Raw genomic sequence first — 24608 nt, forward strand, 5'->3', positions numbered from 1 at the left:
GATCTTTATAAAAATTAAGTGGAAAAAAAAAAGGAAAATGATTGTTGTTTCTATTTAGAAACCTTATTTAGAAACTGCAGATAAATGCAATAACATGGTTAGTTCTCTAACAAACAAATCTTGTAATAAGCATTACTTTCTCAATTAAAATATTGTTTTTGTGTTTCTAGAGACATAGATATGCTTATAGCTAATAAAAGCTAATATTTATTGTTCATATTCTATGCCAGCCACTAATTCTTTTTCTGTATTAACTCAGTTTATTCTCACAGGAGCTGTCTGAGGTAGATTGTTTTACAGTCAAGAAAACTGAAGCTAAGAAGTTAGAAAGTTGTAAAACCACACCTAGAAAATGAGACAGGGCTGGGATTTGAATTCAGGCAGTCTGACTCCACAGGCATGTTGCTAATTTTTGAGATAATCAGATCACTCCACTGCAGACACCTCTGTAATGAATTCACTCTTTATTATGTGACTTATATTGTTTATTTGTTTTTGAGGCTTTTATCCATTAATTGGGTGGAAGATCGGCCAAGAAGTGGTGTGCTTAGCTGAAGGCAATGCGGGAGACACAGGCACTGCCATAGAGTGGGCTCAACAGTTAGGTAAGTTATCTTCTAAATGGCTTTCATTGATAGGCCAGCCCTAACTCAAGACAACCACATGATCTAATCAGCAGGGAATGAATGGATTGTTTGAATGAAACTCAAAATAAAATGGCACATACTAGAAGAAAATATGGGTCTTCCTGATGGCTCAAATGGTAAAGAATCTGCCTGCAATGCAGGAGACCCAGGTTTGATCCCTGGGTTAGGAAGATCCCCTGGAGAAAGAAATGGCTTCCTGCTCTAATATTCTTGTCTGGAGAATTCCATGGATAGAGCCACTATTTTGTGATGCATTCATTGTCTGTCATCTTTGTTCTTCACTGTCTAGTTGGTCTGTGACTGTGTCTAATCAAAATTCTGAGTCTGCAAAGTTAGACTTAAGTGATCTCTAGAAACCTCCTCTCCCTTCCAGTTGTGACCTGTCCTGGCTTTCCCTGGAGAGCCCTCCTTTTATTCTCCTTACTGGCTGCTCAGAAGTCTTTGATTTCTTCATTTAGAATAGTTTAAATTGCCTTTATAATATTCTCAGTGTCATGGATAGTGTCATGTATGAGAGAAAACCTACTATGGAGGAGCTATGCAGTGTCATACATAAGAGTATGGCCCTGGTTCCGTCAGCCTCTTTTTTTAAATTTTATTTTATATTGGAGTATACTGGTGGCTCAGTTGGTAAAGAATCCCCTTGCCAATGCAGGAGATGTAGGTTCGATCCCTGGGTTGGAAAAATCCCCTGGAGAAGGAAATGGCAACCTACTCCAGTATTCTTGCCTGGATAAATTCCATGGACAGAGGACCCTGGCAGGATTGAAGTATACTTGATTTACATTGTTGTGCCAATCTCTGGGCTAGTCACAGCAAAGTGACTTGATTTTACATGCATATACATTCTTTTTTTAATATTCTTTTCCATTATGGTTTATCTCAGGAGATTGGATATATTTCCCTGCACTGTACAGTAGGACCTTGTTGTTTATCCATTCTAAATGTAATAGTTTTCCATCTACCAACTCCAAATTCCCAGCCTTCTCTCTCTTTTCCCCTGCTCCCTCTTGGCAACCACAAGTCTGCTCTTTATGTCCACACCACAATCTAAATTTAGAATTTTTTTGTTCTTCCTAAAAGAAACCCCCATACCCATTGGTGGTGATTCCCCATTTCACACCCCACGCCCCAGCCCTAAGCTGCTGTTAATCTGCTTCCTGTGTCAATAGATTTGTGTATTCTGGAAATTTCATATAGATGGAATCAAACAGTATTGGTCTGTTATAACTGGCTTCTTTCACTCACCCATATTTTAGCATGTATCATTACTTCATTTCTTTTTATTGCTGAATAATTTTCCATTATATGCATGTGCCATGGTTTATCCACTCATCAGTTGATGGGCATCTGGGTTGTTTCTACTTTTTGGCTATTGTGAACAATGAGCAGTCTGTATGTTACATAACCATATTTAATACATGCAGTATGTAATGCTATATACCTAAGTATTAACAATAGCTATCTCTGATGATTAAATTTTGAGAAGGTCTGGCTTTTTACTTTGCTGATTTGAACTAAGCTGATTTTGTTTAAAGACAAAAATAGTTCTGTTGGCAGAAAACATACAATCTGGAGGAAAATACCAATCTCTGCTTCCTCCTTTCTTTCTTTCTCTTTCTCTGTACCTTCATTATAAGCTTAAGATATCTGCTACCAAAAAGCAGATGTTTACTTGAAAAGTTTTTATCACGTAAAATCTCTTCTTTAAATGTACTACTTTCCATTTTTGGACATGTGTTTTTAAGTCAACTCAGAATTATCAGAAATAGAAAATATGGGAAATTCTCTGGAGGTCCAGTAGTCAAGTCTCTGCACCTGTACTGCCAAGGGTGAGGGGTCATTTCCTTGTTAGGGAAGTAAGATCCCACAAGCTGCACAGTGTGACCAAAAAAACAAGCAAAAAAGAAATAGAAAATATAGGTTATATATAAATATTTTTTTTAATTTTTCCTTTTATTAATTTTGCTCCTTCCTAAAAGATGCAAAGGAAAAGCAGAATGACTTCACATTCCTCACTGAAAAAAAAATGTTTCCGTAGTTCCTTATGACAGCATGTGCACACTGCCAGTGGAAATCATTTCCACTGCTTTGCTGGCTTGAGGCTCAGTCACTGTGACTCTCAAGTGATGGAACTGTTTTCTGGGAGATGGAGCTAAATGGCCCTGACCTAGAAAAGTGATGTGTTTCCAGTGGAGGCATAAGGAGCCCCCCCAAAGGCCAGTCCCATCTGGCAGGAAACAAGAAACCAATGTCTGACTGAAGAGAGAGAGAATTCAGAGTTGAATTATTTACTTTAAAATTTTTATTATTAACAGAACTACGCAGTGGTATTTATTAAATTACTGGTATATACCTGTCTGAAATTCATGCAAAACGTTGACCTTTATTTTAATATATCTCTTTCTGTCCTGAGAATTCACTGTAATATCTGTGAATTAATAACTGAATTATATTAATTATTAATTACAATTAATAATTAGATAAACTTAATTATAATATATAAATATATAAAACAATTATATAATTATTAATTACAATTAATTAATTAATTTAGAAAAAATAACTGAATTATATTCAGGAGAAACACAGTGTATCAGAGCCTAAGTAACCTGGTCATTTCCTTGGGGATGTGTATTCTGAGCCTTTATGTCTCTGTGTGATGTTCTTGGTTCTACCCCTTTTCTGGGTTGAACACTTCAGGCTTAGGTGTAAAAGCTCTTCTAAACCAGTTCCATCTTCATTTTTAAAATTTATTTTCTTAGTCTTTTTACATAGGCCAGTTCTCTCTCACTTTTCCCCCTTACTCCCTATGTTAACTGCCCCATTTGAGTCCCTGTGGGATCGTCTCTTTTTCCTTTTCATCTGGTCCATCTCTGTTCCCCTTCACTCTTTGTTCTATTTGGCATCACAATCTTAGAAATATGTTTACGTCTTCCAGCTTTTATTCACTTAGCAAGTAATTGAGTGCTAAGTACAAGCCCGGAACTCCGTGCTAGGAGACACCTAGGAGTAAGACAGACACTTCCTGCCTTCATGGAGGTCATAGCCTAGCAGGGAAGATGTATATTAAATGAATAATTGGGAAAAAAAAAAAAAAAACAGTGTTAAATACCAGGACGGAGAAGTATAAATAGAACCAATGATCCTTTTCTAAAGGGAGGGCTTTGTCTGGTATGGGGACCCAGAAGGCTTCTTTAAAGAAGTGATATTTCAGCTGAGCCTGAAGGAGAAACAAGAGTGATTGGACAGACAAGGGAGGCAGCTGGTCAAGGAGCAGCCCAAGCAGAGAGGACCAGTGAAGACGGCCCTGAGGAGAGAGGGGCATGGGCCATTTAAGGAACTGAAAGAATGCACCGTTTCTTTTCTACAACTGAGACAGTTCCCATCTCTGTTGTCCTCCAGTGATGTGGGTCAGGAGACATCTTTTCCCTAGCAGTTTCATTTTTAATTGCCGCATGTCACATCTGCCTGCTCCAGGCAATCCCCATCAGACTCTGAGCATACACTGAAAGTTACCCAGGACTCTTGTTTACTAGAAATAAAGTAAAACTGATTTCTTCTCTCTGGGTATCTTCCCAAGAGAGATAACAGCCTCTCTCATTAGAGAAGATGAGATAAACATTCTCTCCTCTAGGAACTAATTAGGTGGTGGTGACTGGTGTATGTTATTACTAGTGACTAGTGTCTTTGTTTGTGGTCCTGCATCCCTCTTGCTTCCTGCTGGGATGACAAACAGTAAGCTACATATGGCTGCAGCTGGAGTGGAGCCTGCCCAGCCACAAAGGAAGCCTTGAGCTGTCAAGGAGACTCTGCAGACACAGGGTCTGTAGAGGGCACCAACAGAATGTTACTGGTGAACATGCTAGAGGCTGTGGAGGATGCTGTATATTGAGGATGTTCACTATGGATCGAGCCAGCCCAGCCAAGAGCAGATCCCCTCAGCTGTGGAGAAGCAAGAGCTGGGCCTGATCACCCTAGGAGAGCCTGATAGAGACGGACACTAGTACTGATTTTTCTGATTACTCCTCCTCCAGGCTGAAGGGAGAGGCCCAATCTTTCTCATAGTTTGAGAAACCCGAGAGCCAAGGGTGTTCATTCCCTTACCTTTCACTGCCTGCCAGCCCCAACAAGCCTGACCTGAAAGAGAGCACAAAATATTTAAGGATACACAGCCCCTTGAAGGAGGGTGACCAAGTTCGATAAACTACAGCAAACTGAATGTGAGATACATATTGATAGAGGAAAGATCAGAGGAAAAAAATATGTGACCAATAATAGTCTCTTTTCTGGAATATGAAAATGGAATTACGGAAACAGACTTATGAAAATGTAAAAATTGAAGAGAGAATTGAAAATAAACTTTCCTGAGCTGAAGACAGAGCTAAGTTTTCAGAGTGAAATGGCTTTACCAAGTTAAAAAAGGTACAAACTAAGACAGTCATAGGTAGATGAATTGTGTGAATCTCAAGAATAAAGAAAAGAGTCAAGATGAAAGAACAGTTTGTTTCTAAAGAGGAGAGAATCAGATCAGCATGGAAGTTAGTTGTAAAGTTTGGAAAGTGGAACTACATCTACAAGTTACAGAGAACAAAGGACAGTGAGCCAGTTTTCCAGGGCCTGACTAAGGCATTCAGATTAAGTGCAGAAGGCACATGTCTTGGCCTTGCAGTAGTTCTGTCTGAAGAAATTACTCAAAAGAACTAGAACAGAAAATCTCAAAATGGAGAAAGCAAAGGATGCAAATAAAGTGATTCCAAATAAAAATATATTTTGTCCTGGTAGCAGGCCAGACTTCTCTTTGTTCTATTTTATTTGAGCTGCTCTTACACCGAACTGACCTAAGTTTTCTTACTGTGATGTAAATACTTTGTTTTCTTACATTAAGAACATAGTTTTTGATATCCTTTTAGGAGATTGAGTTGATCTTAATACCAAGAGCTCCTAAGTAAGCCAGGCTTAAAGACTTCATGTGTGTTCATGCTTGGTCTACAAAAGAAAGTAGTATTTCTGTTGGATGCTTCAAAATGGTATTCTTTTTTTCTTCCTTCCCACAAATGCTTTTAATTCTGTGATGTGTCATTTGTGGGGCAAATTGTTGATCAAGTATAGGCGACAGAGTGTACATGTTTTCTGTTTTTCATTCTTCTTTCTGTTTTATTTATATTTTTGTTTCAAGTCTGTGTAAATCCCTTTTCTCTCTCTCTCACACACACAGACATGCATACACAACAGCCACCGCCACCAAATCCTTTTCTCAGTGCCATACTTGGAAAAGCAAGAGTGGAACATCGCAGCTTGTTATGTAATACAGTTAGAATAGTCAAATGAACAGTAAAAACAGTATTTAAATGGTACTTAGCCACTTGGAAACTTGAAAATATCTTTTCTAAGGTAGCATAGGGCCAAGGAATGCATTGGAAACACAATTTAATAGTAGAAAGTAAAGAAAATGACTGTAATTCTATAAAACAGAAAAAAAAAATACTAGGAGGAAAATGATGAATGCTTATTAATAAGCAAATAAAGAGAAGCATTTTAAATTTCTAAGCCAAAAATGACAAAGGTATGCAAATCATGAAATTGAGAGAGAATAATAAAAAGGTAATTGGTAAACTGATCTCTTTTATTTATTTATTTTTCTTTTAAACATCTCTAAGTTACGTATAACTACGTATATGGAGAGACAGAGGAAATGAGAACTGTTTCAGCTTTTTGTTTTGAAATGATTTCAAAATTGTAAAAATAATACAAAAATTCTTATATACCCTTTATCCCAGATTTGCCGTGTTTCAGCATCTCGCCATGACTGCTTCATCTATTATCCACCCATTCATCTTTCCATCCAGTATGCTCTTGTTGTTGTTGCTTAGTTGCTCAGTCGTGTCTGACTCTTTGCGACCCCGTGGACTGTAGCCCGCCATGTTCCTTTGTCCTTGAAATTCTCCAGGTGAGAATAATGGAGTGGGTTGACATTTCCCTCTCCAGGGGCTTTTCCTGACCCAGGGATCAAATCCTCATACCCAGTATTGGCAGGTGCATTTTTTACCAGTGAGCCACCAGTGAAATCCCCAATATGCTATAAAATAGATAAATATCTATATAATTTTCTCAGCTCTTTGGTAATAGATTGCATGTATCTTACTCCTTTTCCTGTAGTATTTCACTGTGTTATTTCCTAAGAACAAGAATATCTTCTTATTAATATTCTCCTCCTCCTAATATTCTTAGAAATATTACCTTCCCAAGAACAAGAATCCCTCAAGTGGGATTATTAACTTCAGAAAATTTAACATTGGGTCCAGTACTTTCATCAGGTTTACAGTCTACTTTCCAATTTTGTCATATGTCCCAGTCCTGTCGTTCATGGCAATTTTTTCCACTACAGAATCCAGTCCAGGATTGCTCATGCATGTGTGTGTGTTAGTCACTCAGCTGTGTCTGATTCTTTGCGACTCCATGGACTGTAGCCCTCCAGTCTCCTTTGTCCATGGGGTTTTCCAGGCAAGAATAGTGGAATGGGTAGCCATTCCATTCTCCAGGGGATCTTCCTGACCCAGGGATCGAACACGTGTCTCCTGCATTGCAGGCAGATTCTTTAGGGTCTGAACCACCAGGGAAGCCCAGGATTGCTTATAATTTCCTTTAATCTAGAACAGTTTCCTCAGCTCTGCTTTGTTTTTCATGCCACTGATATTTTTGAAGAATGTCAGTTATTTTCTAGAATGTCCCTCAGTTTGGGTTTTTCATGTCTTTGCGACCCCATGGACTGTATAGCTTGCCAGGCTTGTTTGTCCATGGGGACTGTCACCATGCCTTCCTTCAGGGGATCTTCTGGAGGATTTTCCGGAATCAAACCCATGTCTCTTATGTCTCCTGCATTGGCAGACAGGTTCTTTACCCCTAATGCCACCTGGAAAGCCCTTTCATGTCTAGATCTAGGTAATGTATTTGGGCTGAAATTATAAATAAGTGATAATGTGTCTTTCTCAGGATACGTACCTGGAAATGCAGAATGTCCCTTATTCCTGTTTTGGTTCTGTTAATTTTTTTCATATGCATCAGATATCTTCTGATTTCTCTGTTGTATAATTATTATTTTTATCATAAGTAATATGTAGGTAGATAATTTGCGATTAGGTGATATCCCATTTTTCACCAAACTTCCGCCACCCCCTAAATTCAGGTTTCATTGATGTTTCATACCTGGATCAGTCTTCACTGTGATGGCTCAAAAAATGCTATTTTCTAATTCCGTTTTCCACTCTGTTTATTAGTTAACATTCTGTTGTTATATTAGGAAGAGCCCTCCATTTCCTCTGTTATTATTGATATAAACTAATGGTTTCATAGTTTATTCCGCAGGTTGTAACTCTTCTAGGTCTTACATATTTGTTTTAATTCTCAATAGTCCCAGATTTGGTCGGTGAAAATCTCCTCAGACTGGCCTCCATGTCTTAGAAATGTCTATCTGGTATTCTTTTTTTTTAGCATTTTCTTAATTTCTGGCACAATGTGATAAGTTCATTTTGTCTTTTTTGTATCCGCCATCAAGTTTTCCAGTGAGCCCTGCCTCCTTTTAGGGGGAAATGGTATTTAAAACCAATGACTGAAAAAAAAAACAAAAACATAAAACCAATGACTGAGGGAATTCTCTAGTGGTCCGGTTAGGACACACTTTCACTGGGAGGACCTGGGTTCAGTCCATGGTTGGGGAACTAAGATCCCACGTGCCAAAATAAATAAATAAGTAAAGTATACAATTTCATAAATTAAAAAAATCTTTTACATATATAAGAACAATGACTAGAGCTAGAAATGTAGAAATGTGTGTGTGTGTACGAGAGAAGGGTCCCAGCTTTATACTTTTATCTCCCTTTTTCCACGTTGAGAACCCTAGCTCCCAACACAATATTATATACTCATTTACTCAATCTTTAAATATACGCCAAAGAATCTGAATTACTCGACCCATACCACTGCAGCAAACAGCATTCACGATTGTTTGCAGAGTTGTTCTTTTTCCTTTATTGTAAGCGTATATGGTCAAACCATGCTATTCAAGTTTACTTGGGTTAACTCATTTTCTTCTCCCCTCACTGAGTTTATTAATTTGAAAAGAATCAGGTTTATTTGTTTTCTTATCATTCAGTTTTAGTTTTCCCCGCTGCATCCTTTTCGAGCACCTTTTTTTTAATGTGGAATTTTAATGTGATTTCTAAGTAAAATTCATAAAAGGAGCAGTTAACTCCCTCTCCTATCCCTTCATCTTGTCTTCTTACCCCTTGTAGAGAGTCACTTCATTGGGTTTTGGTTTCTCTATCCTATTTGTTTTTGCAAAAACTTGAAAGTACAATATTTTTTCTCTCTCGTTCAGGTAGAATGAAAAATCATCCAAAAAACAAGAACAAGGGGATTATTTCCCCACTCTCTGTTCTGTAGGAGACACCTGACTCCTCCTCCTGCTCAAATCAGAAAGAGAGGGCTTCCTCAGAAGCTCTTTGTAATTACTCCCAGAGTGCAGACCCAAGTTTCAGGTTTCATGCTGTCCCTGGCTCTAGGACAGGAGATAGCAGAGAAAATAAAAAAGAGGAAACTCACTGCCGGTTTGGTGGTAGTCACAGTTTCCTGGTTGGACTGCCTGCTTATTCTTTTGCGTCCTCAGATAGCTCTGCTGTAATCCATCCAGGATTCCATCCAGGCTGCTTAGTTGCATTCAGTGGGAGAGACTGAGTGAAGTCTGTTTACTCCTAAAGACTTGCCGTCAAGAAGCTCACATGAGAACAGTTTAAGTAGAAGATTATTTAGAGAAATTCCTCAAGCAAGAACAGAATAACCAGTAAAGAATGTGAACAAACTAGATTTTTTTTCCCCCCTGTTTCCTTGTCTGTTATCAAAATCTTCCCTCAAACCAGCCATTTAGTATAGTTTCCACATCTTGATTTTAAAAGTTAGACATTTGGACATGATTTCTTAAATATATAGATTTTAAGAGCAGTATTTTCCTCTTCATATATTAGTTTTTGAAGTGTTATCTGGACATTTTGAACAAATGAATGTAACTTATGGATCTAAATAACTGTCATTTTGAGTAAAATTTGCAATAATTATTGAGCAGTCCATATTAATGTTAGTTTTATCACACGTGCATGCGTGCTCAGTCATGTCTGACTCTTTGTCGCCCCATGGACCATAGCCCACCAGGGTCCTCAAGTTTTGGGTTTTCCTAGTCAAAAATACTGGAGTGGGTTTCCATTTCCTTCTCCAGGGGATCAAACATGCATCTTCTGCACTGCAGTTTTATCATAAATGTTCCTTAATCTTCTGGTCTTTAATAAATTTTTCTTTATTACTGTGTAAGGCCAACAGTATTTATTATGACCAAGTCCTGATCCTTTTCATGTGATCTATGCTGTCATTCTCACATGCTTAGTCAGGAGTCACTTTACCAACAAATGTATCCAAATGGCCAGTGAAAAATATTTCAATTTCATTAGTTAACAGAGAAGTAAGAAATCAAGCTATTGTGCAATTCCAACTAAGAGTGAAAATGAAAAGCATAGACAGTGTCAATTGTTAGTAAGAATATAGAGTAACTGGAACTCTCATATGGCTGACAGGAGCCTTAAATTTTTTTTTTCTTTTTAAACCCACTTTGGAAAATGATTTGGCAATGTCTGATAAAGCTAGTGTAAATATGAAAATCCTAGGACTCACAATTCCATCCCTTGGTATATAACAACCAGAAATATGTACATATTCTTACCAAAAGGAAGATACATGTATATTTAAAGTGGCTGTTTATATTAGCCAAAAACTGGAAACTACTTATATATATATATATATATCAGTTGTAGAATAGTTGAATGAATTGTGTTTGTTGAGAATGAGTGAAGCACAGCTGCTTGTAACAAAATGAAGGAAGCTCACAAGCATGTTGTTGAACAAAAGCAATTGGTATCTTGATCTTGGTGTTGGCTTCCTGAGTGTATCCACACTGAAAATTCTTCCAGCTATATACTTAGGAGCTATTTGTCTTCCTATGTTCATCTTCTTATATTATATACTTCAGTAAAAATGTATACTAGATTAGATCTTGATTTATTTTTGTTTGTTTTATAAAGATTGACTTTTAGTATATGTATTACCAGCCCTTTATAGAACTCATTAGATAGAAGAGTTTTTCAGTTGACTCGCTTAGTTGTTATAGGTTAATATGGTTGACTGTTCTAGTCATTATAGTAGCCGACCTAGAATGAGTGTTATCTTTAGGAGAATATTTTTTTTTAATGCCAAAAAACACATAGAATTGATTTTTAATCAGCCCAAAGATATTTAAATGAAAAACCAAGGCCTGCTCATACAAAGCCCATCTATGAGGGTCCTCTTTTTCTCTTACTCCTTCCATGGGCTGTAAACCTTTGCAGCAGGAGAACCCACTAACACTAGAGCTGCTTGCCTTTTTGTTGACCCTTTTAAGTGAGCAACCTTTCACATAATGTTTGTAGTAAATGTTGAAGCAGGTGAATGCTAGTCATGTAGCATAATTCTGTTGTCCCTCCTCAACCTCTTCGTTTTGTTTTAGGGTGTTTTTTTTTTTGGTTGTTGTTTGTTTTTGTTTTTGCAGATCTGTTCACAGATGCTGCTGAAACTGAAAAAATGGCCAATAGCTTGGAAGATTCTGAAGGAGTTTATTTTGTTCCATCTTTTAGTGGATTGCAGGTATTTTTTTTTAAGTTAATTGCAATTATAAACATTTCCCTTTTCTTGTTGTTTAGCTGTTTAGTTGCTCATTCATGTCTGACTCTTTTGTAGCCCATGGACTGGAGCTCATAAGGCTCCTCAGTCCATGGGATTATCTTGGCAAGAATACTGGAGTGGGTTGCCATTTCCTCCCCCACGGGATCTTCCCACCCCAGGGATTGAACTCGAGTATCAGTGTTTCCTGCATTGCAGGCATATTCTTTATTGCTGAGCCACCTGGGAAGCCCCTTCCCTCTTCTTACTCACACTTAATATTATATATCTGCCATTCCCTTACCTGAAACTGTGAGCACAGAACAGAACTAAGGGGGGAAAGGTACTTGCTAGGGCTGAGAAGTTGTGTTTTTTCTTTAATGATTATCAAGCTTTAAGTTTGTTACAGCGTGGTGTTTTTTAAACGGTGTTTTATTTCATTTTTATTTTGGGTGCACCATGTTGCATGCAGGATCTTAGTTCCCCAGCCAGGGTTGAACCTGTGCCACCTGCATTGGGAGCCCAGTCCACACCACTGGACCATCAGGGAAATCCCGGAAGTTGGGTTTTGATCTGGCCTGACTTCCACAAGAGGGAAGAGCACATTCTCCTGGCTTCTGCTCAGAACTCCATCTCTGTGGAAACTTAGTTGGCAGGTTTATTATAGAACTTTTACATAAGACCCATGGTTACTTTATCATGACCAAAAATAGCCATTTCTCAGTGGGGGAAAATAGATCAGTAAATTGGCATTCTTTACTTACGGGAGGTATACCACTGAGAACTGGAAAAGTAATGTTAAGGTGTATACTACACCAATATTTTTCAGTTGTTTATAAGTTTCATTAACTTTTTTTTTTAAGTCAAAAGTTCTTTTGGTTAATTGTTGTGGTGTGGGATGTTGGTTACTTTGCCTAACTAAAAAGTGAGCTCAGTAAAAGGCTTGATTTTATAATATTTAATTTTGTATTTAATTGAAAGATCTGTGATACTGTCTTTAATTTTAGCATATTGTTACAAAGACTTTTAAATTATATAAACAAAATTCCTTTTGGGGGTGGGGAGGTGGAGTTGGTCTTTTTAATACTCCTCTAAATCTCTCCACTAAATATTTTCTCTTTCTAAAATTAAATTTCTCCTCCTTCTAGTCTATTCCATACTCAAGCAATCAGTTACAAGAAACCCCAAATTTAAAAGTTTGGATGGGGACTTCCTTGGCAGTCCAGTGGTTAAGACTCCCCAGTTCCAGAGTGAGGGGCATGGGTTCGATCCCTGACTGGGAAACTAATATCCCTCATGCCATGCATCATAGCCTAGAAAACATAAGACCAAACAAAACAAAATAAAAGTTTGGATAATATAATGTAGAATCTGGTGAAAAAGAATTAGATAGAATTAGATCCAGGGTGGTTTTAAATCCCTAAAATTACCATATTTTCAAACTAGAGTTTTGTTTTTTTTTTTCAAACTAGAGTTTTAAACGAGCATTATTTTAGTATCTGTGATAATTTCCTTCTGTATACTTTATCCTAAAAGACTAAGAGGTGATAGACTACATGTAGAGACTGTACTGCATCTTCTTCAGAGCAATGCAAGGCACCTGATGATCATCCATGCTAGGACAGGGAGTGCAGAATGTTTGTCTGATTGAGGTTTGAGGGGGAAGGTTAGATGAAGAGTTGTCATCAGCAAAGGGAGGGTTTAATTAGTTGACTGTGGGTCCTTCCCTTTTTGAAAAATGTGCTCTGGGACCTCACTGTGACTGTCTTGGCAGCTCTGTCTAACTTCTCTACCAACTCATATCCCTGTAAAAATAATATGAAATATATAATGAAACCCCCCCAAGTAACGCTAGAGTCCTAAAGATTAGACCCCACTATCACTCATATGGTTTTTAATTTTGTGTTGCTCACAAAGTATCCCTGTCCTGCCATGCGTGTAACCCAGCCATGTGTTGAGGTGGGGTGGGGGAGGACCACAGGACAGTTATTTCCTAATGTAAAATGAAACTCTGAATTGGAAACTGAAAGTTAATTCAAACAACAATAGTGTGTTGAGACTAAGCTGTCCGGAAAATAGTGGGGAGATCACTTATAAGCTGCCAGCATCAACAACTAGAGAAAATGCGGGCTAGGAGAATGGCAGGAAGAAAGGGTCATGTGTCTGTGATAACTGCCTTTGATTTTAGAGTACTGTTACAACTGCAGAGAGTGGAAGGCAGGATATGAAAGGCTCCTAATAACCTCAGGGGCGTCAGAGAAAGGGGCATTGGAGGAGCTTCAAGGACAGACGAACGTGTGGGACAGCCCCAGTAGGGAGTGGGCCAGAGGGGCTAGAGCATGGGGTTGGACACTGGGTGGCATTGATTGGTACAGCCGCTGTGGCTTTGTCTAGGGCGGGGGTTGCTAAACTAGAGCATCCCTCACAGGTATCAGAGGCAAGCATCAGTCATCATTTACTTGATGCTAAAGTTACTGTGATGTTGGCCATACATAGTAGGGTGGACAGGACCTTGCGCTGAGTGCCAGTCTTCAGCAGATGAGTAGGCACTCTCCAGTGAGGGTTCTTAGATTTGCAAGGAATGGGCTTGCTTACCTCCACTCCCCCAAGGGGAGCTGTCTGTCCACACACTCCTGAGCACTGGGAATGGAGAGGAGTTAGCAGCTGACCTGGTAATTCTCAGCGTTCTTCTCTGTGGTTTCCATCTCCCTGTGGTTCTGCTTTTTTCTTCTCCTTACCAGCTTTGCTCTGTACCCTTTCTTCCTCATAGCTTCTGTTTATTGTCATTCATATCCTTCAACTTTCTGCCTTTTCACAGTTTGGAAATAAGTACAGCCTTCTTCCACCTTGTGTAATCCTTTCCCATTAGCTCCCTCTGAAGAGTTTCCTCGTTCACATTTCCAGGGGAGGAATCTGATTGGGCTTCCTTGTGTTTTCAAGCCTCCGTGGACTTTGAGTCAGTTGTGTTCATGCCCTGCATTTGTGGTGGCGGCTGTGGGAATGGGACTCGAAACACGGCTGCTTTAGGCAAGGATTCAAGTGGTTTGCTAAGACCTCCTCTCCCTGTGGCCAGCAGGGACTGTGAACTCCCCGCCTAGTTCTGTGATCACTGGGATGTCTGAGCCATGGAAAGGGAAAGGGAGGTAAAGCGTGATGTTGGTACCGACCTTAGCAAACGCTGACAGCAGAGATACAGTGGCCGACAGTGGTCATGGGAGACTAGAACAGTGTCCTCCTGGTCCTGGGGTGTGGAAGCCTGAGGACCTGCCACTGAATGGCTGTGGTTGAAGCCATTTGTCCAGCCCAGAGCCAGGCTTGTTAGAGCAACCAACCACAAAATCAGTGGAAGACACATCTCAGAGTTACTTAAGGCTTAGGGGAGTTGATTTACAATGGAAGGGAATCTTGAGAAAGCATAGTGAAAGAGTTATGAAGAAATTGAGTAGTAGTGGGAACGGTTTGAATAAGAAATGACAACTAAAATTAAAATTGTGAGAGGACGTCCCTGGTGCTCCAGGGATTTGGACTTCACCTTCCAGTGCAGAGTGTGTGGGTTTGAACCCTGGTCAGGGAACTAAGATGCTACATGCCTCACTGGCCAGAAAAAAACCAAGACATAAATATTAGAAGCAATATTGTAACATATCAATAAAGACTTTTAAAATGGTCTTCATCAAAAAAAAAATCTTAAACTAAAAATTGTAGTGGCAGCTAACCTGTGAATATGTACTGTGTCTTGGGCACTGTCATAAATTCTTCACATGTGTTGTCTTATTTAATGCTCAGTAACTCAATAAGGTAGAAAATACTTGCATCACTCCATTCTGAAGCTGAGGAAACTGAGATTTAGAGCCGTTCTGCCACTTGGCAGACAAAGATTCTTTGGACAAGAATCCTTGTCTAAAGCAGCCATGTTTCAAGCCCCAGACTGGCAGCTTCACACGGCCAGTGAGTGGCACAGCTAGCTTGTAGGACTCTGAAGTTCAAGTTCTTTGTTTTTTTTGAAGTCCAAGTTCTTAACCACTCGGCCAGGCTGTTTCCTGGTGTAGCATAAAATACTCTTATAATATTTCTAAGACAACTAGAGCCAGAGGAACTTACTTTTATGGTCTAGATTGACAAGGATAAGAGGCATGGGGGCATGAACCATCCTGCAAGCCCCCAGGAAATTAGGCTGAAGTTCCACTGGGGACAAGGGCCTGCTGGGGCAGGTAGTCTGTGCCCCAGGCAGGAGTCTGCTGGTTTTGCTCAGGGAACCACACAGAACTTTGCTGAGTCCTGTTGTTCCTGGTCTGTTGATGGTTCTGGAGAGCTCCCTTGATGGGCTTGGCAGTGATAGATTGGAGGTGTGGCTGGAGGCTGTCTGCCCTGGCAAGATGTGATCAGGCCTTTTCAAAGGACCTTGTTTTTCCTGTTTTATCATCCCAAACAGAGATTCACTTGGATTAACAAATGCAGGGACGTTGTAACCTGTAAAGAAATTTTTAGATTCCCATGGAATTTATAACTCCTCAAGATGACTTATTACTAATGGTAAAATATGTTCATAGCTATTTGTACAAAAGTGATTTCAGGCCAGTTCTATCAAGATTTTATGTGGTATATTGGAAGAAGTCATTTTTATGCAAGAAAAAAACCGTAGCAAAGGAATTCCCTGACAGTCCAGGGAAATTTCACTGTCAGGGGGTAGGTTCAATCCCTGGTGGGGGAACTGAAATCCCACAAGCCACGTAGTGTGCCCAAAAAATAAAAATAAAAAAATAGCATACTGTGCTGTACTTGGTCGTTCAGTCGTGTCCAACTCTTTGCAGCCCCGTGGACTGTAGCCCACCAGGCTCTTCTGTCCATGGGGATTCTCCAGGCAAGAATACTGGAGTGGGTTGTCATGTCCTCCGCTAGGGCGTCTTCCCAACCGAGGGATCAAACCCAGGTCTCCCACATTGAAGGCGGGTTTTTTACCATCTGAGCCACCAGGGAAGCCCTAGCATATTACTAGGGGCTAATTGAACTCGTTGAGGCTGACCCATCTTTGTTTTACTGTCTTCTGTCATTTGGTATATAGATCAGCTTTAGTGTATGTCAGCTTCTACTGTGTGAATCACCAAAAGGTATTAATGATTGTGGAAAATTATCAAAATAAAATCACAGGAGGAGGAACATCTAGGTCATGGTAAAGATAAGATGTAAAGCAGAATTCCTTCAGTTGAGACATTAGGAAAAGCATTGCTTGTTGGTGGATTCAGCAGATGTGTATTGATCCCTTGTGAGGGGCAGGTGCAGTGCCAGGCCCCAGAGATACATGTGAACACGTCAGATGAGTTTCTGCCTGTGATACTAACGGTGTAGCGGGGAAGAGGAAGTTTCAGCAAACTTCATGTGATGATGAACTGTGGCACGTGATATGAGGAGGAGTTACAGGATTCCATAAAAAATGGATGGTGGGGCACCTGATCTAGTCTCTGCGATTAGAAGTTTTCCCAGAGGAAGCTGAGCCAAATTGTGGAAGGGGAGTAGGATTAACTAGTAGAAGGTGTGGTAGGAAGTTTTCCAGGTAAAGGTATGCCAGGCCCTGAAGTTAGAAGGTGCTTCTGGGCACCTTAATTTCCTGACAGCCCCAGCCTGTCCCTCCATCATGACCTTGTGTGGGTGTGTTGGAACTGTTCTGCCTGTTCCCTTCCGAGATGGCGAGCTCTGACAGGGAACTCTGTGTTTTAGTTTCCTGTCTCAGAATCGTCTTGCATTTCTGGCGATGCGCAGATGAGTCCAAACTTCATCTGATGAATGCATAATTCCAGCTCAATTATGGCCTTTTCAAGGCAAATGTTAGGTTGAGTCATTTCTGATGTTAGTCAATAATACTATGTAAACTAAGAAATAGAGTTTAGTTTGAAAGTCTGACACTATATTAGGTATAAATTATGACACTGAAAAACACATTGTTTGCATTGTGGTTTTATTGAAGTCTTAACTTAGTATCTTCAAAAAGCCTTTCTACTTAGTAGACAATTTCAGTGTAAACACTTTACAGTTGGAGAAAAGGGGAAATACTAGCATTGCTTTTCATTTTCCTCATATATCTAGCTAAGCATTTCATAATTTATTACTCTGGGCTTCAAACCCTTTCCTTTGTACAGGCACAAACAGAAGATCCGACTCACAAATCTAATATCTGTGACTCAACCTTGCTTAAGTCCTATCAAAAAGTTATTTGAATAACTGACATAATTTGGGGGCTGTCGTTTATGTTAAAACTGTCTCTAAATAAGCATTCTTTTTTTCCTAAAATGGCTATATTTTTATTGTTTTAATATAATATACTTTCAAGTCTACAGATATAATTTAGAGCAATAATTATATATTCTTACTGTCTCTTACTTTAGGCTCCATTAAATGACCCCTGTGCATGTGCCTCTTTCATGGGTTTGAAGCCTTCCACCAATAAATACCACCTTGTTCGAGCAATATTGGAGTCTATAGCTTTCAGGTACCAGAACCTGCCCTAAACTACCCCCTCCTCATACAGTATTGCTGTTTCCTTTGATTAATTTCTACTAAACTAAATTAAAATTTGTTCTTAATTTTTATTCTTTATACCTTTAGTTTAATTCATACTGAATATGGCCCAGCTAGCTCAGTCAGTAGAGTATGAGACTCTTAATTCATACTATATGATATAATCTATTCTTATTGCTATTTGCTATCTTTCTGCATCTTTTTTCCACAATTAATAGTACCAGTACCACTTTAGATTTGATATCTGAAAATTGAATGATTTTTAAAATATATAATTTATTATGAATAAAAAATTCAAAATTTGTACTTTGGAAAGTTTTTGTTTTCTCATTCCTAAAGGAGAATTCTAACTAATAATGCTGCTGTGATTCTCAAAGATTGACTCACCAAGACTATTCTTTCTGTATATTCCCTTTGGTCCTTTTGTTATGGGTCAGGTGTAGCTTATTAAAATTAAGAATGAAACTGTCATGAATGGATCTAATGGAACACTTGTAATGTTTACATTTTCTCTGATTATAAAATCATTATTTTTTATATCTTATGATTTTTTAAAAATGCCATCTATGGTGTGTCATCCATACCTATTAAATGGATACTTGCTTTACGTTTGTATTTGCAAGAATGGTAATAGATTAAATTCAATTCTGAAAGAAAAAGTATGTTCTCTTGTATCACAGTGAAAAACAGAAGGCCCTGAATCTCTTGCTTATTTGAGCATCTGTTATTGATGTCCAGTTACCATAATATATTTAATGTTTTCTTTTGCATATTTTATAAATATCATGTAAATAAAACCACAGTTTTTATTATTTTAGATTGGAAAAAATAGAAAATTATTATGATATGAATTGCGTCTAAGTAGTTTCTTTTTTTTTAACTAGAAACAAACAGTTATATGAGATGATGCAGAAAGAGATCCATATTCCTGTAAGAAAAATCCGGTATGTACACTTTGTTTCTAAGAAATTTCATTAGAAATTAGAAATCAGTGCTAGCTGCTGTTGGTATTTTCATCATTATGATTATTCAGGATTTCAAAAAGAACATATGGTTACCTTCTTTGCAACAAAATTCTTGGTCATAGGAATTTGGAGAGGACGGAAAGCTAATTTTGGATTTAAGGAAAATATAGACCAATATGGAATTTGAGAGGCTCTTAGCACCTATATCGGAGAAGGCAATGGCAACCCACTCCAGTACTCTTGCCTGGAAAATCCCATGGATGGAGGAGCCTGGTAGGCTGCAGTCCATGGGGTCGTTAAGAGTTGGACACGACTGAGCGACTTCACTTTCATGTTTCACTTTCACGCGTTGGAGAAGGAAATGGCAACCCACTCCAGCGTTCTGGCCTGGAGAATCCCAGGGACGGCGGAGCCTGGTGGGCTGCCGTCTATGGGGTCGCACAGAGTTGGACACGACTGAAGCGACTTAGCAGCAGCAGCAGCAGCAGCAGCAGTAGCACCTATATGTATATTATAAAAATCTTTAATGTTTCTTGTTTGAGTGTGTGGGTATCCTTTTATTATGGAAGCTTCATGTATTTTTTGCCAGAATGTCCAAATTAATTTTTATGTTAGCTTAGTTCACTTGGTCACTAGTTGCAGGACAAGCCGGGCAGGTAGGAAAATTGATGGCAGGAACAAGGAAAATGTTTAAAAATTGTGATCTTCAGGTCAATGCTAAGTGACATAATTTTGGAATTAAAAAGTTAAACTTTAAAAATAAAATCAAGGATCTAAAAAAAGATGTGTGTATCTTTTTTAAAAAGAATAATAATGTTTTTATGCTTTTGTTACAGTAATTTATCTCCAATATCTTGCTCCCCACAGGGCAGATGGAGGAGTTTGTAAGAACAGTTTTATTATGCAGATGACTTCAGACCTGATTAATGAGACTATAGACAGACCCGTCCACGTTGATATGTCCTGCTCAGGCGCAGCTTCTCTAGCTGGCCTTGCTGTTGGTATGTGTGGGTTTTATGAAAATGAGAACTGTCTTGCAAAACCATTTCTTACAGATAGCATTTCTCCTCTCAAAGCACAAAATTGCACCAAAGATCTGGAAAGCCTTGGCGGCCATATACTCCATACATGCATACCCTTCACTCATAAAATACTCCTATGACCCGTACTCTTCTATGGTGGGTCTAGCTGCACCTCTGCCATTCTTGCTGCTCTCCTTCAGTGAGAAGTATGAGGCCAGGAAAATTAATTCTCACCTGCTCTGGTCTTTGTCTCTCTGGGTAAACTTTCTGATGCATTATTGTTGTTTAGCAGCTAAGTCCTATCCGACTCTTTTGCAACCCCGTGGACTGTAGCCTGCTGGCTCCTCTATCCATGGGATTTCCCAGGCAAGAATACTGGAGTGGGTTGCAGTTTCCTTCTCAAGGGGATCTTCCTGACCCAGGGATTGAACTTGTGTCTCCTGCATTAGCAGGCAGGTTCTTTACCACTGAGCCACCGGGGAAGCCATCTTTGGCATTAGAAACCACTTTATTCTTCTACTTATTGAACATTTGTCTAGCTCCTGCTACCACAGTCACTGCTGGTACTAAAGTTTAAATGACACAGTCCTGGTTATGGGAGTCTCCATTGGGAACACTCAGGGAAACCAACCCATTATTATGTAATAAACCCAGTGAATAGCCGCCGTATGAGGCAATAGGTGTAGGTTTTCCCAGAGGAGACAATGTATAGTTCAGTTTTGAAGGGGTTAGCACACAGCCAGTTGAGGAGAGGATAGAGGGTGAGTGGTCCAATAGTGAAGGCAGTTCGTGCAAAGGTCCTGGCCCATTCTGGTGCTGATAGAATGAGAGCAAGAGGGGAGACTGGGGAGGTGCAGACACGTCCAGTCACAGTGCCTCTTCCTAAAGAGGAGTTTGGACTTGATCTTGAATGCATAGGCGAGCCACTGAAGAATTTTAAGCAGAAGGATATGGATAGACCTACATTTGAACAGATTGCTTTGGCAACTAGTGTTTTCACTAATTAGTTGGGAGGCCAATTAGAGGGTTCCCTAGGGAGCAGGATGATGCTTGAGACTGTGGGAGTGTTTTCCTGTGTTCCTATATGGAAGGGAGGAGCGTTTGTACAAAACAAGATATCTTACACTTAAAAGTTTAGGCTATTATTTATTAATTAAAGTTATGGACCGAAAAAGCATCAAATCAAATTAAGGTCGTCTTAATCTTTATTCTACTAAAAATCTGTTATCTTGGAATAAAATTGAAACAGTTACTTTCATTTGTTCATTGATTGATGTTTGATTAATTCAAGTTGAAGAAAATAACTTTCCCTTAAATTATCATCGTCATTAAAAAATTTAAGTTCCTCTATATATTTCAACTCTTAAGTTTAATATAGTTGATGTTGTTTTTACTAATTTCATATGCCTAACTGAGCAAAATTAGAACTATAACAAGAAAAATGTTCTAAGTATGTAAACAACTCTTGAAAATTGGATAAATTAAGCTTATCATTACAGTAAGCCAAATGCTCATAAGCAAAATTGTTCTACACTTATCACCATATGAAACTAAGTATGTCAGAGTCTCTTGAAGGAGGCTACAGTCTGAGGTATAGCAAAGAGTTGGACACGATTGAGCACACACTACTACTAAATAAAAAACACAGGCAAATTATTCTCGCACGTAACATAGTGGCTTGAATGGTATTTACATCATCTGTATTTAATTTCAAAACAAAAAGATACCTTACTAGCTATAGGGAGCAGTTTTACCTTCTTGGAAAATCTGAAATTTCTTTCTTTCTTTTTTTTTTTTAAATAATGATTATGTTATATTTATTTGGCTGTGTCAGGTCTTAACTGTGGCATGGGAACTCTCAGTTGCTGCATACGGGATCTAGTTCCCTGACCAGGGATCGAATGCAGGCCCCCTGCATTGGGAGGGCAGAGTGTTAGCCACTGGACCACCAGAAAAGTCCTAGAAAATCTGAAATTTCTGATTGGATTATTTCTCTTTCAGAAAATTGAGACATGAAGGCTATGTAGATTCTCTGTATTTTCAAAATTCACCCAGAAACTGGGTGTGTTCAATACATATTTAATAAAAGAACTCTTAAAAATATAAAAGAGTTGACTCATTGGAAAAGACACTGATGCTGGGCGGGATTGGGGGCAGGAGGAAAAGGGGACGACAGAGGATGAGATGGCTGGATGGTATCACCGACTCGATGGATGTGAGTTTGAGTGAACTCTGGGAGTTAGTGATGGACAGGGAGGCCTGGCGTGCTGCAATTCATGGGGTCGCAAAGAGTTGAACACGACTGAGCGACTGAACTGAACTGAACTGGAAAATATATATGCCTTTAAGTGTAAATAATAAATTCTGAAAATATGAATTTTAAGAACATATTTATTTTCAAGACTGCTGCTGCTAAGTCTCTTCAGTCGTGTCTGACTCTGTGTGACCCCATAGACGAGATTTATCCAATTGTGTAGTATACTAATAAAAATTATTTCTACTCTTTTAATAACTTCTATAAATTAATACCTTTAAATACCATCTAAAATGCTGACTTTGTAAATAGAAAGAATGTGACCTGACAGAAAACATTAGAAGAAAGCCTTGCATGAAATGCAAGAGTTTTAAAAAGAAACTATTTATTATATTAATTCCCAATTTTGAATTTTATGCTTATCCTAGGGAATTGCTTCTTACTTCCAAGATATATGATAGAAATCTTAATTTAGGGAATTCCCTGGTGGTCGAGTGGTTAGGATTCAATGCTTTCATTGCTATGGGGCCCGGGTTCAATTCCTGGTCAGGGAATTAAGGTCCTGTGCAAGTTGAGCAGCATGGCCAAAAAAAAAATCTTAATTTATCTTTTTTTAAGATAAATTGTAAAGATGTATAAAGATGTATAAAAAGAAAGCATACTATTTCTTACTTGTTTTTTTTTTTCTTTCTTAATAGCTAGTCATGAAATTAAATGATGGCAAGATATGGTTGTTCTAGAAATGATTTGGTGCCATTCCATATAGAAATTACTCTGCTAGTTAGAAACCAAAAGATTTTTGTTAAATCCTAATGTATATTATTCCCAGGGATAGTCAATCTAACAAAGTTCAAAGCAACAAAAATTTTGAATTGTGTTTTGAAGTAGTGACTGTTTACCTTTGCATCAGTTCACATGGTTTGTAGGTAAACTTTTTGGGCTCATTATTTGCCTTCAAACTTGAGAATAAATTTTTTCATCTATAGGGTTTTGGAGTGACAAGGAGGAGCTAAAGAAACTGAGGCAAAGTGAAATGGTTTTCAAGCCCCAGAAGAAATGGCAAGAATATGAAATGAATATGGGGAACTGGGTCAAAGCCGTGAAACGCTCCATGAATTGGTATAAGACGTAACACTGGTGGAATGACTGAAACCACGGAGGGCTGATCATCGTGACGTGCAGCTGAGACAAAGCTCAGGAATAACAATGAGACCGACCGTGACCAAGAGAAGACTTAAACTGAGCTTTGCAACCCCAGAGAAAAAGCATTGCTTTTTGTAAAACAAAACAAAATACTCATTAAAAAAAATCTAAACCTTGGTGAGAGATTGTACGGCAACAATACCTCAGAATTTCTGAATCTTCGTTTTGTACCAAATTCAAAAGGACATTAGCCATTTCCAACCATGTTTTGACTCTCACGGGCCCTCCTCCTTTTTATACTGGGCCCGAATGAAAGTAATTGTTTACTGTCTGAGTTAATCGTTCCAGGTCAAGCATCATTCATGTTTTGTTCCAAAATGATGTGGAAAGTGTTCCCTTAATTCTTTAAAATTGAGTGAGCTACTCAAAGTCCATATAGATAAAAAGAAAATGAGGAAATGTGGAATTTTGAAACATCAATATTTTTTGTTTAAAGCTGTAATTGTTCAATGTTGTATCCAATATTAACTCAATATGTCTCTCTCAGATAGGCTTATTTGATGGCCAGTTGTTTCCTTTATTGAGCTTAAATGCACTGCCTTAATTTTCCCTTGTTTAACTAAAATCTGAGCTTTTTTTATATATTGCAAAACTCTGAAAAAAGATAATTTTAGTTAATAAAACCAAAAAGGTTATCGATTCATAAGGGACAAGAAAGTACTGGGTTGGCTAAAAGTTTCCATAACATTTTATGGAAAACTCTGAATGAACTTTTTGGCCAACCCAAATACTTCTCAGATAGCATTTCTTTCAAAACTTTCTGGCTGAAGTATAACATCTCATTTTTTATAAAATGCAGGTAGTAAATATAAATCTTGCCTTTCTGCTCTTGTTCTTCATTTGTTGAGATGCTAGTGTAAACATCGTTTGTTTTTATTAAGTGCCTAGTTGACAGAGCTTCCTTTGAAGACAGTGCCCTAATTGATTGGCAACTGAAGAATTGCCTTCACTGGGGTGTTTTACTTGCGTGTTGGTGTCTTATTTTAGTCCAGTCTACTCATCTCACCAAGATCCCTGCTGACAGGAGATGCAAATGCAGTTGTGCTAGTGACTGCCCCTCACGCACTGAGCTAGAGATCACAGGGAGCAGCAGGGAGAGGTCTCCATTGTCAAACTCTCTATAGAGACAGGGTTGAGGGGTGAGAGTTGTGAGAAGCTTCAGGCCAGGTGTAAAGTCATCCTAAGATAAGTTCATCCCCTTCCAGCATGATCTCATGTTATTTGCCCCTCCCTACTTATGGATTGGGTTCCTTTTTTTTTAATTGAT

The 24608-nt window shown here is 38.7% G+C and overlaps 1 protein-coding gene across 1 annotated transcript in view; it reads left to right on the forward strand.

Annotated features, from left to right (window-relative positions):
* Window positions 1-23620, forward strand: part of GK5 (glycerol kinase 5) — a 76822-nt gene extending 53202 nt beyond the window's left edge. The window contains exons 11-16 of the mRNA XM_052643920.1: window positions 501-605; window positions 11275-11369; window positions 17765-17868; window positions 18782-18841; window positions 19730-19863; window positions 23125-23620. Coding sequence (XP_052499880.1) covers window positions 501-605; window positions 11275-11369; window positions 17765-17868; window positions 18782-18841; window positions 19730-19863; window positions 23125-23270 — 644 coding nt within the window. The 3' untranslated portion in view covers window positions 23271-23620. The remainder of the gene's footprint in view (window positions 1-500; window positions 606-11274; window positions 11370-17764; window positions 17869-18781; window positions 18842-19729; window positions 19864-23124) is intronic.
* The last annotated feature ends 988 nt before the right edge of the window (window positions 23621-24608 follow it).

Source organism: Budorcas taxicolor, chromosome 1, assembly GCF_023091745.1.
Source record: "Budorcas taxicolor isolate Tak-1 chromosome 1, Takin1.1, whole genome shotgun sequence".
Classification (NCBI taxonomy): Eukaryota; Metazoa; Chordata; class Mammalia; order Artiodactyla; family Bovidae; genus Budorcas; species Budorcas taxicolor.